The 16,778-nt window shown below is 46.8% G+C and overlaps 1 protein-coding gene across 2 annotated transcripts in view; it reads left to right on the plus strand.

Moving 5' to 3' along the window:
* The first annotated feature begins 779 nt into the window (after positions 1–779).
* The window catches only part of Lamp1 (lysosomal associated membrane protein 1), a 19,025-nt gene continuing 3,026 nt past the window's right edge, over positions 780–16,778 (plus strand). The window contains exons 1-5 of one of the 2 annotated variants that reach the window (XM_031339112.1): positions 780–1,092; positions 8,042–8,163; positions 11,256–11,478; positions 11,727–11,885; positions 15,515–15,693. In XM_031339112.1, the coding sequence (XP_031194972.1) occupies positions 1,047–1,092; positions 8,042–8,163; positions 11,256–11,478; positions 11,727–11,885; positions 15,515–15,693 (729 nt within the window). In that variant the 5' untranslated portion in view covers positions 780–1,046. Of the gene's footprint in view, positions 1,093–8,038; positions 8,164–11,255; positions 11,479–11,726; positions 11,886–15,514; positions 15,694–16,778 lie in introns of both variants that reach the window. The other variant, XM_031339111.1, reaches the window with a different exon arrangement.

The raw sequence follows: 16,778 nt of genomic DNA on the forward strand, positions 1-16,778 counted from the left end.
TTATCCTTTATCAGGATTTTATCCCCGATATTATGGATGTGACTGGAGTAGACGAGTGTGTGTGGCACAAACCCTTGAGTTTTGAGTGTGACATTCACCAAAGAAGAAGGTATTTTAGCATTGAATTCTTCATGGAGATAGTCATCTCAGGTAAGATGACCATCAACATCTCTTCAACAATCAGGTATGCTCAGGAACACTGCGCCCACACGCGTAATCCAAGCACTCAAGAAGCAGAGGCAGGCAGATCTCTTGAGTTTGAAGCCAGCTAGAGATATATACTGAAATCCTATCTTTTAAAAAGTGTCTTTCCCACATTTCCCACCATCTACGTGTCCTAAAGACCTGTCCTCTGGCTGGACTACCGAATGGGACACACTTGGGGCTGGCCCTAGACATTAGTCTGGGCCTGGAGGTAGCCTGTGAGCCTGAAAGTGGAGGGCAGCTTGGGACTAGGGCACCGGTCTGGATGTGAATAGCCATCTGGAAATGGATACGCACACTGTCCTTGGATGTAAACACCGGTATTGACCTACACATGGATGTCAACCTACGACTGGGCTTCAGGGGCTTGGATCTGAACAGTGGCATGCAGCTGGCCTAAGGGGCTCGGCCCAGCCTTCACAGCTTCCTGTTTCCATCCTCACTTTCTCCAGCAGCGTTTCTTCTTTCCTTTCTCAAAGCCACAACCTACTTTCCATTTCAGGACACTGGGGGTGGGGTAGGGGGGAGGGGGGGGGGAAAAGGCCGGCAGCGCATCACGTGGGCGGGAGACCACGTGATGCCGCCCGGCACGTGACAGCGTCCGGTGCGGAGTGGGGCCTCCGGGAGAAGCGAGGAGTAAGCGGCGGCCCACGGCTCTCGCGAGACCCTCGGCTCACGTGACCGGCGGGCGCGGCCCAGCTCACGTGACAGGCGCTGCCGGCCGCAGGGTCCTCTCGGTGCCGGCGCCGCAGCTGCTGGGCCTCTCGAGTCGGTGGACGCGCCCTCCCGCCGGCCTCGCCGCCCGCGCAACCGCCGTCCTCCGGCCTCGGCTGCGTCGCGCCATGGCGGCCCCCGGCGCCGGGCGGCCGCTGCTTCTGTTGCTGCTGGGTGAGCCCGGGAAGGAGGGCCGGGGGCGGGGGGGGGGTCGGCGTCTCGGGACGGACGGGGACCGGGCGCCGGGCAGGCCGGGCGGGAACAGGGCGGGCGGGCCGCGGGCGTCGAGTGGGACTCGAGCCGGCCGGCCCGCTCCGCAGCGGTGTTCCCCGCCTCGGAGCCCGTGCGGGCTTAAGGACGCAGGTGCGGGCCGGGAGCCCGGGCTGAGCCGCTCTGGAAGGAGCTGGGATGGACCTCCCGCTGGGCAGTGCTGTGCTGCGGCTCGGAGCTGCCTCGGACCCCGCCCGCCCGCTTGCCTGCCCGCCCGGGGTGCCCTTCCTCGCCGCCGTATCCCAGCAACGCGGAGGGTTTCGGGGCAGTGCCAGCATCCGCAGGACCGGAGAGAGGTGGCTGGCCAGATCACCTGGGCACACACGCTCACGAATTCCCGAGCGCCTGTCAAGACCCGTCCGACCCCAAGATTCTGACCTTATGGAATTTGCTTTTCCTTTTTTTTTTTATTTTGCTGCTTGTGTGAGACGAACTCTGGTCCGGGAGAGGTGCGCTTACAGCCGGAAGCCTTGCTAAGGGACCTGTGACCCTTCACGGTGCAGTAGTTGTAACTAGAATACGAGTTGCTGAAACAAGTTCCGTCGTGTCAGAAGGGCTTAATTAGAAGAGTTCACAAGGCTTGGTAACTAACTGGAGTTAAATCTCCAAAAATACTTAAACCCTTAGAAAGTTTATACTTTAAAAAAATGTTTCTACTTTGGGAGGTGTCTCAACCATGAAGAACATGCTGGCCTGAAACTCACAAGTTCAGGTTCTCTCTCGCTGCCTCTGCTTTCTAAATGCTGGTTGGGATAAAAGCCGTTGGCACCAGGTTAGGCCTCTTCATGTTTTTAAAACTACCCTCTGGCTTGCATAGTGGTTTTATACCTTTAATCCAGCGCTAGAGAGGCAGGAGGATCTCTTTAACAGGCCATTCTGGTCTACATGAGTTCTAAGACAGCCAGGACTGGAGACCCTGTTGCAAATATAAAATAAGTAAACGAATGAATGAATAAAACTAATCAGTGGTGGCTCACACTTGTTAGACATTGGAGGCTGAGGCAGGTGAATTTTAATTTTGAGTCAGCCTGAGTTAGGTAATGAAATCTTTTCTTTTTGGTTTTTCGAGACAGGGTTTCTCTGTGTAGCTCTGACTGTCCTGGAACTCACTCTGTTGACCAGGCTGGCCTCAAACTCAGAAATCCGCCCGCCTCTGACTCCCAAGTGCTGGGATTAAAGGCAGGCGCCACCACTGCCCGGCTATGAAATTCCCCTTTTTTTCTAAAAAAATGAAAGAAAGAGAGAGAGAAAGAAAAGTATAGAAGGTGGCTTATGTTTGTAATCTAAGCATTTAGCAGGCTAATGTGGGAGAATTTCTGTGAATTGGAGGCCAACCTGGGCCTCAGAGTGACACACTGTTTCAAAGCAAAATCAAAGTGGAGAGGGCAAATCTGTGACCCTGATTGAATGCCCTGTGCCATAAATTATGACCCAGCTTTCACAAAGGGACTTCAGCAGCTGTGAGGGAGATCTTAGTTGTGTGACTTCAAAAATAATTTTATCTTAAAAAGATTGTATAATGTTGGGATTGTAAATTGTTCCTACATGAATTGCTGTCCTCCAAGCTGCTTAAGTGCTTAATAGAGAACAGACTAGTGTGAACTGAAACTAGTATGTATGATTGCTTAATGGGACTGCTCGGTTGTTGGGGCTGACCCATGACCTTCCCCTTTCTGGATGAGCCCTGTTAGTCTAGAAGTATGAGAAGTCGAATTAATGTTATCCTGGATTTCGTGACCTTGAATTCTTCACTAGATTGGTGGTCAAGCTGTTAAGCGCTCTTGTAATTTTGAATTTGTATTCTGTTAGACCCAACTCAGATATTGTTATCTTGACCTGGCCTTTTTTTTTTTTTTAAGATTTATTTGTTTATTTTATGGATATGAGTATACCGTAGCTATCTTCAGACAGACCTCTGGACATTAGATCCCATTACAGATGGTTGTGAGCCACCATGTGGTTGCTGGGGATTGAATTCAGAAGCTCTGGAAGAGCAGTCAGTGCTCCTAACCCCCGAGCCATCTCTGCAGCTCGACCTGGCCTTTTAACTGTGAACACACAGACTTTGGCACATGTCCTGTAGTGGCCTATCTCCTTTGCTCTGACTGCCAGAGCTACAGCGGTAGTCCTGAACTACTAGATCTTTTTAGAAGAAACACTTGTCACTTTTCTCCCACAACACTGTGTAGCGTGCCCCGACCTATGGAAGCCAGCAGGGAGGGAGCCGTGCCTCTAGAGGTGCCAGTACAGTGTGTGGAGTAGAACTTTGGCCATTTGTTTTAAGTGGTCAAAGGTTATTATTATTTGTCACTAGATAAGAAGAAACTGGATTTAAATCAAGCAAGAGAATTCAGGGTGTGGTTGACTGGAGACAGGGTCTCACTAAGTAACCCAGGCTGGCTTACCCCATACTCCTTCAGCTAGTGCTGGAGAAGCAGCATGATCAATAGGCCACACACTGAAGCCAGCAAACTGGGCCCCTCACTTCTGAGACCTTGAAGCAAGTTAGTATCTCTGGGCCTCTCCACCTCAGCAGGAGGGAATAATAGTGACAGCCTTTTCAGGTTGTCATAGTAATTTAATTGAAGCGTGCTTCAAACAGTCCTTGTCCCAAAGTAAAAGTGTCACAGGTACTTGTTAAGCAGGACTTCCTGGACCAAGAAGAGAGACCCAAAACAAAGCTGGTTAAGTATCAAGACTCTGGTAGACTCTGCCAGCCAGCCTCTCTGGCTCTACACTCTTTCCCTTGTCGGTTGTGTAACCTGAAGGTGGCACCGAGGTCATGGAGCTTGGTCAACAGCTTCTGGCTTGAGCACGTATGCGGCCCATTGTTACTAGTTGCAAGGAAGGGGATTTCCACAGGTGTAGTGTTTTGAAAGAATTAGCCAGCATTGCCCTTTGACCCCTGGAGAAATGAGAAATGAGCAGGTCATCATTAGCAGGCAGATGGGGCTCCTGGCAGCTGCCCTTGTATCCATCCCAGGTGTACTGTAGGCATCTTAATTGATTAGGGGACAAAAGGCTCTTTTTGTTCAAATATTTAAGTGTTTAGTGCCTCTTAAACAGTTTCTTTAAAGATAGTGTTTGTGTGTGTGTGAGTACTGTGCCTGCATGTATATGTTAGTGCTTGTAGAGGTCAGAAGAGGGATTGGATCCCCTGGAACTGGAGTTGCAGAAGGTTTGGGTGGTTGTGAGCCATTATATGAATGCTGAGAACTGAGCCTAGGGCTTCTGCAACAAGTGTTCTAAAGCACTAAGCCGTCTCCTTACCCTGTTTTTTTTTTTTTAACTTTATCTTTTTATTTTATGCATATGAGTGTTTTGCCTGCATATATATCTGTCCTGTGTGCTTACAGTGCCCACTGAGGCCAGCAGAGAGCGTTGCATCTTGTGGAACTGGATTCTTTGGAGCTGTAATATAGATTCTTGTAATCTGCCATGTGGTACAGAACCCGGGTCCTCTGAAAGAGCAGCCAGTGCTCTTAACAGCTGAGCTCTCTCCACCCCATCCCTTCCTTCCATTTTACTTTTTGGGTTGTTTTTTGTTTTTGTTTTTGTTTTTTCTAGACAGGGTTTCTCTTGGCTGTCCTGGAACTCACTCTGTAGACCAGGCTGGCCTCGAACTCAGAAATCCGCTTGCCTCTCCCTCCCAAGTGCTGGGATTAAAGGTGTGCGCCACCACCGCCTGGCTTCCATCTTACTTTTTAAGGTAGTAGAACTAAAGGCAGGTTATTAAGAAAGAGAAAGACACACTACAGAATGAGAGCAACTAGTGAGCAGAGGGAAAGGCATGTTCTTAAACGCCGTAAGGTTTATTTCAAATCTTAGTAATACTTTGTTCTCCTTTGAATATGCATATTTACTAGATTGGGGGAAAGTGTGATTGACAAAAACACTTATGAAAAGATAGTCTGTCTAGTCAGGGCTGGACTGTGTGCTCCCACGGGGCATCTGCTGTGTTGGCCAATGGCATTGGCATTCCCTGGAAGTGGAGGTCTCAGATCTTTCTACTTAGGACATCTCTGGCCAAGGAAGTCTTGGGCCTGCAACAGTGACCTTTTCTGCCTTTGGTCTTTTTTCTTTTTTTCTTTTTTTTAAAGCTGTTTTGTGTATGTATAAGGGGTGTTCACAGAGGCCAGAAGAGATGTTGGAATTCCTGGAATTGGAGTTACAGGTGGGTGTGAGCTACCTAATCTGGCTGCTGAGACTCAAACTTGGGTCTTGTGGAAGAATAGCCAATACTCTTGACCATCTCTGACCCCTATTTTCAGTTGTTTTCTCTGAAACAGGAATTTGGTATGTAGGCATGAGCTAGCCTAGAACTTGATAGGTAAATCAGGTTGGCCAAATACTTTATAGGGCCCTCTGTCTTCGCCTATCTAGTTTTGGGATTACATGTGCATGCCACCACACTTGACTGTTATGCTGGATAGTTTTATGTCAGCTTGATACAGGCAAGAGTTAACTGAGATAAGGAAGCCTCACTTGAGGAACTACTCCAAAAGATGAAGCCTCTGGGTAATTTTTAAATTAATGGTTGATGGGCAAGGGCCTAGCCCATTGTGGTTGGTGCCATCCCTGGGCTAGTAGTTATGGATTCTCTAAGAAAGCAGGGAGTTGAGCCAGTAAGCAGCACCCTTCCATGGCCTCTGCATCAGCTCCTGCCTCTAGGTTCCTGCCTTGTCTGAGTTTCTGTCCTGACGTCTTGGGTGACGAGCAGTGATGTGGAAGTGTAAGCTGAACAAACCCCCAAGCTGCGTTTCCTCACAACAATAGTAACACTCACTAGAATAGCCATGCTCTCTCTATGTGTAAATCTTATGTGTGCGTGCTTGGGAGAGTTTGTGTGTATTAGTTACTCGTGGAGGTCAGAAAAAAGCATTGGCATTCCCTGGAAGTGGAGTTACAGAAGGTTGTGGGCTGCAGGGTCAGTGCTGGAACTAAACCTATGTCCTCTCCAAGAACTGACACATTGCTTCAGCCCCACTCTGTTTCTAGAAGTCTGCATCCATTGTTGATGATAAGTTACGGTGGACTCTTTGGGGAAACTTTATAGTTACATCTTATTTTATTTGTGTATGTATGTATTGGGCACATGTGCAAGGGCTTATGTGAGGAATCTCAATTCTCTCCTTCCAACATCTGAGTCCCAGGGATGAAACTCAGTCATCAGGCCTGGAGGCAAGTGCCTTTGCTGAGCCATCTTGCCAGCCCTTCTCTGTTTCAGTGTATACTAGTCATCCGCTGGAAATGCTTTTAATAGAACCTGCTCAGTTATGAAGCACAGGACTCTCTGGAAGTTAGCTGCAGTTTGCTTCCTTCTGTGGCAGTGTTTTGAACATGAGTTTCAATGTTTGCTTTGCTGTTAGCACAAGAGAAAGGATATATGATTTCTAGTTAGACTCTTGGGTGTGAATAGTAGTTACTCTTTTTTTTTTCAAAGTTGTGAGAGTGAAATAAATTCAGTTTGTTGAAGTCCGCTTGTTTTGGAAGTATGATTTTCTAAAAATTTTTTGTTTATTTCCTCATGGGCTTTGATCTTACTGTGTAGAACACCATAGCCTGGAACTTCTGGTGATCCTTTGCCTCACACTTCCACGTAGACACCTCAGACTCATGTCTAGCTTGGAAGGCTATACAAGCTTGTAGCAGCAGAGACAGGTGACAGCATGGTAGTTGAACAGTGTGGTTGTTGCTGTGTAGTTGTTGGCTTTGGAATGATCAAAGGCACCTGGCTTGTTCATCTGTAAACTGTAATGAAACTTGGCAGTTATCAAAGAGCTGTGCCACCCTGCTGCCTTTGTTCTGGAGACATGGTCTCACTGTGTGGTTGCAGCTGGCCAAGAACTCACTATGTGTAGACAAGGCTGGCATCAAATTCACAGAGACCTGCCTGCCTGCCTGCCTGCCTTCTGGGTGCTGGGAATTAAAGGTGTGGACTTCCATGCCCAGCTGAAAGTACTGCTGTTCTAACTTGCTGCTGGGCATCTTGACTCCGATAGTCGTATTGTTTATTACTTTTTGTTTTGTTTTCTTTTTCAAGACAGGGTTTCTCTGTGTAGCCCTGGCTGTCCTGGAACTCACTCTGTAGACCAGGCTGGCCTCGAACTCAGAAATCTGCCTGCCTCTGTCTCCCACGTGCTGGGACTAAAGGCGTGCGCCACCACCGCCCTGCTTGTTTATTATGTTATTAAGTCTCCTCTGTACTGTGGGTTGGTAGACTGCTGATCCTCTTGCCTCAGCCTCCCCAGTGTTAGGATTACAGGTGTGAGCTTTATTAGATGTATTTAACAAGCCACAAAGGAAATTCCCTGAAAAGATCATTATTCATTAGAAAATCTTTAGAGTTTCCATATGTCTTTGAACCTCCACATAGGGCAGCTCTTAACATGTATGAGTTGAGAATGTGTCCAACATTGCTCGGCTAAGTGCTGGTGGAATCCAAGCACTGTGTCTGAGCTCATGACTCTGCCACAGTCCTGGTCTGAGGAAGTAAAAACGAGCCAGATTGTAACTATTTGTTTATGACCACAGTGAGAACACTCACTGCAGACTGTCCTTGGGTATCTGGGTAGGTTGATGCTTGCCTTGAGGTATACCTTTCAGGCCCCATCACATCTTAGAGAGAAACTGTTTAAGGGGCATGTGCCTAGGGTAAGTACTCTAGTGGTAGCACTCGTGGGTGGGGTGAGATTGTCAGGTTGACCAAACAGCCTTGAAGGTGGCAGTCTCCTGTGGAATTTAGAGTCAGAGCACCTTCAGGTTTGGAGGATCAGGAGTAGGGCACAGCCTGTAATAGAAGATGGAGAAAACAGATAGCAGTTGTATGATTGTCTCTTTCTCCTGGAAGCAGCAGGCCTTGCACATGGCGCCTCAGCACTCTTTGAGGTGAAAGACGACAATGGCACAACGTGCATAATGGCCAGCTTCTCTGCCTCCTTTCTGACCACCTACAAGACTGGACATGGTTCTAAGGTAAGAGACACCAACATTGTGGGGTTCTGAAAAATTACCCTGCCTTAGTCTGGCCTTGTCACTTGTGCAGATAGCTTCTAGACCCATCAACAATCCCTGCTGTTGTCTCCTGGTAGCTGCAGCCTCAGCAAACTGCTGCTGAGTGTAACATTTTCTTTTTTTGTTTTTTTTCGAGACAGGGTTTCTCTGTGTAGTCCTGGCTGTCCTGGAACTCACTCTGTAGACCAGGCTGGCCTCGAACTCAGAAATCCGCCTGCCCCTGCTTCTCAAGTGCTGGGACTAAAGGCGTGCGCCACCACTGCCCTGCTGAGTATGACATTTTCTGATGAGTGTTTTCTAGCCCTTGAAGACCCTCACAGAGTCAGCACGCGTGGTCAATCCTTCCTGCTGCTGCTTAGTTGGCTCCCTTATAGTTTTCATGTTCGGTAGGTTTTTATGTCTGCTCCCTGCTTCAGAGCATCTCTATTCTAAGGGATGGCGATGGGCAGTGCTGTGGACTTTTCCTTTTGTCTTTTGTCTTTTGGTTTTTGGTTTTTGGTTTTTGGTTTTTGGTTGTTCGAGACAGGGTTTCTTTGTATAGCCCTGGAATTCTGTAGACCAGGCTGGCCTCGAACTCAGAAATCTGCTTGCCTCTGCCTCCCAAGTGCTGGGATTAAAGGTGTGCGCCACCACTGCCCAGCGACTATTCCTTTAAGAAAGATGTTCTTAGGCGGCTGAACCTAATGGCACACTTCTTGAATCCAGCACTTAGCAGGAGGCAGAGGCAGGCAAATTTTGAATTCAAGGCCAGCCTGGTCTACAAGTTTTTGAATCACACAGTGAGACTCTATCTCAACAAGTGAGCAAACAAAAATATGTTCTTAGTGTACATTAAAGCAGGTTTGTGTTTCTATAGTTCTTAGATTACTAGTAGATGAGTATCATACATTTTAAATTTCTTTTTAATTACCTGTTAGTAGACATTTCACACACTCATTATATGTAATTCCCCTTTTAAATGCATCCATCCCTGGATCATGAGCTACACCATACCCACAATCCTACTACTTAAAAGGTCAGGGGTTCAAGCCTACCCTGGGCTGTATGAAACCCTGTATATCAGTAATTCAACCCTGAGTTACATTTTGTTTTTCGTTCTTGATTGGAATTGTCCTGTCTCTCCCACAGCCCCAAAAAGTAACAGTCAGTTCTGCACTGGAGGGCAATAGGGACTGGTCCTGCAGGATAACTCTTCCTTAGAGCTGTTTAAGGTCCCTAACTCATTTATACTAGCTTCCGTGTAAATGTAGAAAGGCTTGCTATCAGAGAAATGCCTTGTAATAATAAACATCTGTCCAAGCCTTTGAAGCTTCTAAAGATTTATTTATTTTATGTATGTGAGTATGCTGTCTTCAGACACATCAGGAGAAGTCATCAGATCCCATTACAGAGGGTTGTGAGCCACCATGTGGTTGCTGGGAACTGAACTCAGGACCTCTGGAAGAGCAGACAGTGCTCTTAACCGCTGAGCCATCTTTCCAGCCCCTTTAGAAGCTTCTAATGTACTTATTATTTATTTTAATTATTTTATAGATGAGTGTTTGCCTTCATATCTGTGAAGTACACATGTGCAGTGCCCATGAAGGCCAGAAGAGGGCATCAGATTCCCCCAAAACTGGAGTTTAAGATAGTTGTGAGCCATCATGTTCATGCTGGGAGTTTAATCCAGGTCCTCTGGAAAAGATCTTAACCACTGAGCAACAACTCCAGCCCCTCTAGTTTACTTTTGGTTTTGTTTTTGTTTTTTGAGACAGGGTTTCTCTTAACTAGGATAGTGGGATTGTTTATTACTTTTTTGTTGTTGTTTTGTTTTTCGAGACAGGGTTTCTCTGTGTAGCCCTGACTGTCCTTGAGTATTCTGAAATACTAACAGGCTGTGGTAGATATAGGTACAGTGTTCTATAAGGTATTCAGTTTTAACAAACCAGTAAAAAGCTCACTGACTTCTCCCTACGAACAGAAACAGGCTGACAAGTGAATGCAGTGTGAGAGAGCTGGCAGAGTGAGGGTTAACCCTGCTTCCCACTCATGTGTGACACCTTAATACCAAAACCAGGAGGCAGAGGCACAAAGAAATAAGCTTGAGACCTGCCAGTGCTATGTTATAAAGCATAGTGTAAATATAAAATTTAGAAAAAACTACTATTAATTTCATTTTATAAAAGAGTCAAAGCCAAAGTTACCTTGAAAGTAAAGGATCTAACTTGATGCTACTTCTCTTTTGGAATAAAAATCTCTCTTTAAAGAGTAATTTACAAGGGTGAGAGAGAGACTAGGCTCAGCTGGTAGAGCCTGTCACGCACACACGAAGCCCCAGCCCCTTTCTTCAGCACTGCATAGCCCAAGTGTGGTGGGGCAAGCCTGTAATCCCAGCATCTGGGAGCTGGAAGGTCAGAGGTTTCAAGTCACATCAAGATATGGGAGACCCTGTCACTCATAAACACAACAAACACACCCTCACCAATCCCCGGCCCAAAATTACGTAAGAGAAGTAGAGATCAGAGGTAGGCAGAATGGCTCAGTGGGTAAATGGACCTGCCATGAGGCCCAACAACCTGAGTTCAATCCTAGGTCTCACATGGTAGAAAGGTCAATTTCCAAGTTGTCCTCTGGCTTTTATCCATGTACTGCTGTGGCACATTGCCTTAAAAAGTAAACTAGAGCCGACCAGTAGTGGCGCACGCCTTTAATCCCAGCATTTGGGAGGCAGAGGCAGGCAGATTTCTGAGTTCGAGGCTAGCCTGGTCTACAGAGTGAGTTCCAGGACAGCCAGGGCTACACAGAGAAACCCTGTCTCAAAAAAAAAAAAACAAACAAAAAAAAGTCTGAAGGAGATGGGAATGCTGACCACCCCATTTTAAGTTATACACATTGTTTTGTGTATTGAGTTATATTCCACTAACTTTGTACAGATGCAGCAAGTGAGTGTGTGTGACTGGCTACTGTCAGAGTGATCGGAAGCTCAGTTTGTGTCAGTGTGCATGAGGTGACTCTTCGGCAGTGCCTCCTCAGCACACGTTCATGGACTTGCATTGGAATTGTATTTGTTCTAGGTCTCAAACATTACCCTGCCAGCCTCTGCAGAAGTACAGAAAAACGGCAGTTCCTGTGGTAAAGGAAAAAATGCTTCTGAACCCAGCCTCACAATTGCCTTTGAAAGAGGATATTTACTGACACTCACCTTCACAAAAAATACAACACGTTACAGTGTCCAGCATATGTATTTTAGGTATAACCTGTCAGATACACACTGGTTTCCCAATGCCAGCTCCACAGGTAAGACTTCTGTAAAAAGTGCAAACCGGAAGGGGAGGGGAGGGAGAGAGCACAGGGTCCACTGTGCCTGCCTGCCTTTCTGAAGGGGAGGGGAGGGAGAGAGCACGGGGTCCACTGTGCCTGCCTGAGTCCAGAAAAACTGTTCTTAAGCTTCACAACAAACAATAAAATACAAGAGGATGGTATTAAGTCACTTTTAACTTAGGTGCTACGAACACATTGTGTTTTGTTTGTTGTTTGGGATACAGGGATCTACACCGAGGATGCTACAACTGACATCAAGGCAGACATCAACAAAACATACCGATGTGTCAATGATATCCGCGTCTCCATGAAGAATGTGACCATTGTGCTCTGGGATGTCACTATCCAGGCCTACCTGTCGAGCAGCAACTTCAGCAAGGAAGGTAAGGTCACACTCCACAGAAGGTAGGGGACATTCCACAGTGTGTGGAGTCTGCTCCTCCACCTGGCAGCCCCTCTACTTTTAAAAGATAAGAGTGGGTACATCCTGATGTGGAGGATTAGGAATTGGTTAATACAAGCTGGTCTCAGTCATGCATGGAATACAGAAGAGTGATCCTGTGCTTTCGTGGTGAGCAAAACACTGCCAGTAAGCCAGTTTCCTCAGACCAGCTCAGGCGGCTCTAGAGGAGGTGTGACCACGGTTTGTCAAGTTAGTGGGCCCAATTGCCACATCGCCCCAAATCCTGTCAGTTAGCTCTGAAATTGTTCATTGGAAAGGTGAGGGCATGTGGTTTGTCAAGAGATTTACCTGGCTACCTGTCCTCATCAGCTTTCCTTTTCAGGCTTCTTGAGTAGTCTTAATAGAGACTGTGGTGTGACTGTGGAGAGAGCTAACTCAGGTGCTAGCTCTCAGTTCTCAGTCAGTTGTAGGCCAGGGAGTGTAGGGTGCATTTTCTCAGCCGATGACTCTAGTCTGTCACCTAAAGTTTCAAAAGAAAGTATTTTTATTACATATAAAGCTAGTTGTAAGGGTCAGGGCCTAGATGCATAGATTAGCTGCCACATAAGTTACCCCCTTTTGTTTTGTTGAGACAGGGTCTCTCTGTTATATAACTATTGTTGTCTGAAACTCACTCTGTAGACCAGGCTGGCTTTGAACTTACAGAGATTCACCTGCCTCTGCCTCCCAAGTGCTGGGATTAAAGGCTTGTGCCACCATGTCTGGCAGCATAGCCATTTATATTAAAGATGCTCTTGCACTGACCTAATCAGAGCCCAGTTGTTGCCATAGTCATAGTCTGAGACATGTGCTGTCATAATTCAAATAAAACGGTTTGGGGGAGGTTCTCTTATTTTAAAAGTAAGGGTTTTGTTTTGTGTAATGTGTATGTGTTTTGCATATATGTGCACTATGTGCTTGCTTGGTGTCCATGATGGCCAAAACGAGGACATTAGATCATCTGGAACTGGAGTTCAAGACACTTGTGAGCCACCAAGTGGGTACTGGATTTCAACCTACGCATTCTGGAAAAGCAACACATGCTCTTAACCCACCGAGCCATCTCTTTGCTCCCTCCACAAATACGCTTTTCTGTTCCTGATCCAGTGACAAAGGTTTTATTGACAGAACAAAGGGTAAAAGACAACCCACACACATGAAGACAGAATTAGAAGAAATGGGTGCTTCTGAAAGATTTGGTTGAGTCCTCCTATCAATCTTCCTGCATCTGATCTTCCAAACAAACTTTGGATATTATACCAGTGTCCCCTTTTCTATTGACTGTCAGAGTCAAAAATTGGGAGTAGCAGGCTGCAGAGATGGCTTAACAGTTAAGAACATTGACTGTTCTTCCAGAGGTCCTGAGTTTAATTCCCAGCAACCACTTGGTGGCTCACAACCATCTGTAATGGGATCCAGTGCCCTCTTGTGGTGTGTCTGAAGACAGCTACAGTGTACTCATATAAATAAATCTTAAAAAAAAGTGGGAGCAGCAAGTATTTGCAGAGCCAAACCTCTAGGTCATGTATGCGCGGCCAGCATCCTGCCGTCTTGCTCAGCCATGTGCAGTACAAATGTGGGGGTAGTTTCCTTGCTAAAAAATAAGTTTTGTGTGTGTGTGTGAGAGTGTGAGTGTGTATGCACTGCAGTGCATACATGTAGCAGGGAGCTCACCCCTTGGAGTCAGTTCTGTCCTGTGGGGATGATTACTCAAGGCCCTAAGCCTGCAGCACCTCCTACCTGCTACATCTGAGGAAAGGATTTTTATGCTTCTGGTCTGCTGCTCAGTTTCCTAATAATTGTTATTTAATACAGTTTTATTAAACCTGAGAGTGTGTATGCATGTGTTTGGAGGTAGCTCAGGGGTGGCCCTGACCAGGAAGGAGCCTCACAGATCCTCCTCTTGTTAACTGTAAATCGCCAGACCTAAGAAAACTTGGGCACTTGACAAATCTTATTTAAAAGGAAATAAAATAGAACTGGAGAGATGGCTCAGCAGTTAAAGAACATTGGCTGCTCTTCCAGAGGACTTAGGTTTGAACCACCACCCAGGTAGTGGTTCCCAGCTCTCTCACCCAGTGCTACGGTGACTTCTTCTGGCCTCCCTGAGCACACATTAAACACATACATAAGGCACAGAAATACACATGCAGGCAAAACTTTGGGGTTCTTCAAGTCAGGTTTCTCTGTGTAGCCCTGGCTGTCCTGGAACTCTATAGACCAGGCTAACCTCGAACTCAGAGGTCCTCCTACCTCTGCCTCCTGAGTGCTTTGATTAAAATGTGTGCCACCATGCCCAGCTTCAGGCAAAACACTTAACCACATAAAGTACAATTTTTTTAAAGAGGAAGTAAAGTACTACTAGCTAGACCTGGCTATTTTGTGAAGAACAGGTACTTTGCTAAAGATAGGAGGGCAGATGGTTCTCAGCCTGGACTGGACTGTAGGTAATACTGCTGCAGGCCGAAGAATAGCCACACCCAGGTCCCACCAGGTATATGGTGCAGGGGGTGGGAGGGTCTGACGTGTGAGTGTGTGCATGAGGATGGGTGCCATAGAGGACGACAGAGGTCAATGTTGGGTCTGCTCCAGGTGTAGTGTCAGGCAGTTGTGAGCTGCCTGACACAGGTACTGGAAACATATTATGTGTTAATTACTGAACTCACCCTGTTTATCCATTATTTGTTAATCACAGAGCGTCTTGCTCACCTTGTTTATCCATTACGCGTTGTTAATCACAGAGCGTCTTGCTCACCCTGTTTATCCACGCCTCCTTTGCTGTTGTCACTGTTCCTGTTGTGGTTGTGTCTCTGTGTGGGGGTGATGTACACACCTGAGGAGGCCAGAAGTATTGGCTCTCTGTTGGGTCTGTGGGAGATGGTAAGCTGTCCAACACGGGGGCTGGGAATTTAACTCGGGTTCGGAGTATACACTCTCAGCCATCGAGTGCATCTCTCCAGCCCAGTTATCCAGGTTTTAATCTTGAAGGTTTGTTACATGAAACTTAGTACATGAGAGATTCTTCCATGACTGAAAAGTTAGTAATAATGGCCTGTAAAAATAGACTTCCTCCCTTTGTCTCCACTCCCTTCCCAGCAGGCCCCTGCACAGCCTTGCTGATAATATGTGTTTTTATAAATGACAGGCCTGGCCAGGGCCCAGCAGTCAAGAGTCCCTATCTTGTTTGTAACAGTGTCTCCCATGTGACGGCTCAGTGTAAACACTTGAATTCATGCTACAATCATGTATATGGTATGACCTAGACATCACTCCTTGTGGCAGGGTGAAGCTTTCTCTTGGTCTCAGTACATTTGCTTGATCACTGAGAAGGATGGCTAAGATGGGAAAAATATCAGATGGGGGGGGTAACAAGTGGGCTAGAGTGCTCTGGGTCCTCTCTCTGCTTCCCAGAAATTGCTGTCCGTGTACCTGTAAGACATAGGGTGAAGAAGTGCTCTGCAGGTTCAGAAGTGGGTGTCTCCAGTTCTAACACGCACTCCAGCATATGGGGTAGTTATAAGCAAGCTGGATTTTGAACTGTCCTTCCAACTGTCTTTACTGTTCCTGCAGAGACACGCTGCACACAGGATGGACCTTCTCCAACCACTGGGCCACCCAGCCCCTCACCACCGCTTGTGCCCACAAACCCTACTGTTAGCAAGTACAATGTGACTGGTGACAACGGAACCTGCCTGCTGGCCTCTATGGCACTGCAACTGAATGTCACCTACCTGAATAGGGACAACACGGTAGGGAGGATGGCGGCGGTTTGTTTTCACTCATCAAAGGAATGTGACTATATGTACACAATCAGTTGTGCAGATGGAGTCAGGCAGTACAGGGCTGTGGCACACCTTCTGCCCATGAATGCCCAAGGTGCTAGCTAACTTGGCACCTCACAGCAGTGCCTTAATCCTAGGCAGAGCAGTGCATTTTCCTTCAGCTTTTATTACTCAGCCTTTGTATTATTTGTTTTTTTATCCTGTGACAGGAACAGTATCTATGGGAGTGGGAGACACTTGTGTGTAGTTGAGCCAGGCCAAGGTCATAGGCACCTGTAGTCTTAGCCACTCAGAAAGGATGGATGCTTGAGGCAGAAGGACCAGTTGAGGCATTGAGGCTGGAAAAAACTAGGCAAAGCATCAGGGGCTGTGTTAGTCAGGGTTCTCTAAAGGAGCAGAACTTAAAGATACAGATATATATATATCCCAATGTAAGCCATCCTAATAAGTCTATATATATATCCTGAGTTTGTTTTGCTGTGAAGAGATACCATGACCACAGAAACTCTTATAAGGGAAAACATTTAATTGGGGCTCACTTAAAGTTTCAAGATTTAGTCCATAATCATGATGGGGAAGCCTGTCAGCATGGGGGCAGACAAGGAGCTAGAGAGGTAGCTGAAAGTTCCTTTTCTGGATCATCAGGTAGCAGGGGGATACAGTGAGCCTCTATGCTTGGCTTGCACCTCTGAAACCTCAAAAGCCCGCCTGTCCCTCACTCCAGTGACACACTTCTTCCAATAAGGCCACACCTTCTAACAGTGCCACTCCCTGTGGGCTTGTGGGAGCCATTTTCATTCAGACCACCACACTGTGTGTTGTGTGTGTATGTGATTTGTTAGAATGGCGTATAGGCTGTAGTTCAGTTTGTCCAGAAAAGCACTAGTCCACAAGGCTGATATCCTGATAGACCAGAATCCCAAGAAGTAGGTTGTAATGACAGTGGAGAGACTGGATCTGCTAGCAAGAGCAAGCAGGCAAAGCACAATCTTCCTGTTCTGTGGCCTTATATAGGTGGCCACAAGACTGTGGCCACATTAAAGGTGGATCTT

The sequence above is a fragment of the Mastomys coucha genome, unplaced genomic scaffold (assembly GCF_008632895.1).
Source record: "Mastomys coucha isolate ucsf_1 unplaced genomic scaffold, UCSF_Mcou_1 pScaffold22, whole genome shotgun sequence".
Classification (NCBI taxonomy): domain Eukaryota; kingdom Metazoa; phylum Chordata; class Mammalia; order Rodentia; family Muridae; genus Mastomys; species Mastomys coucha.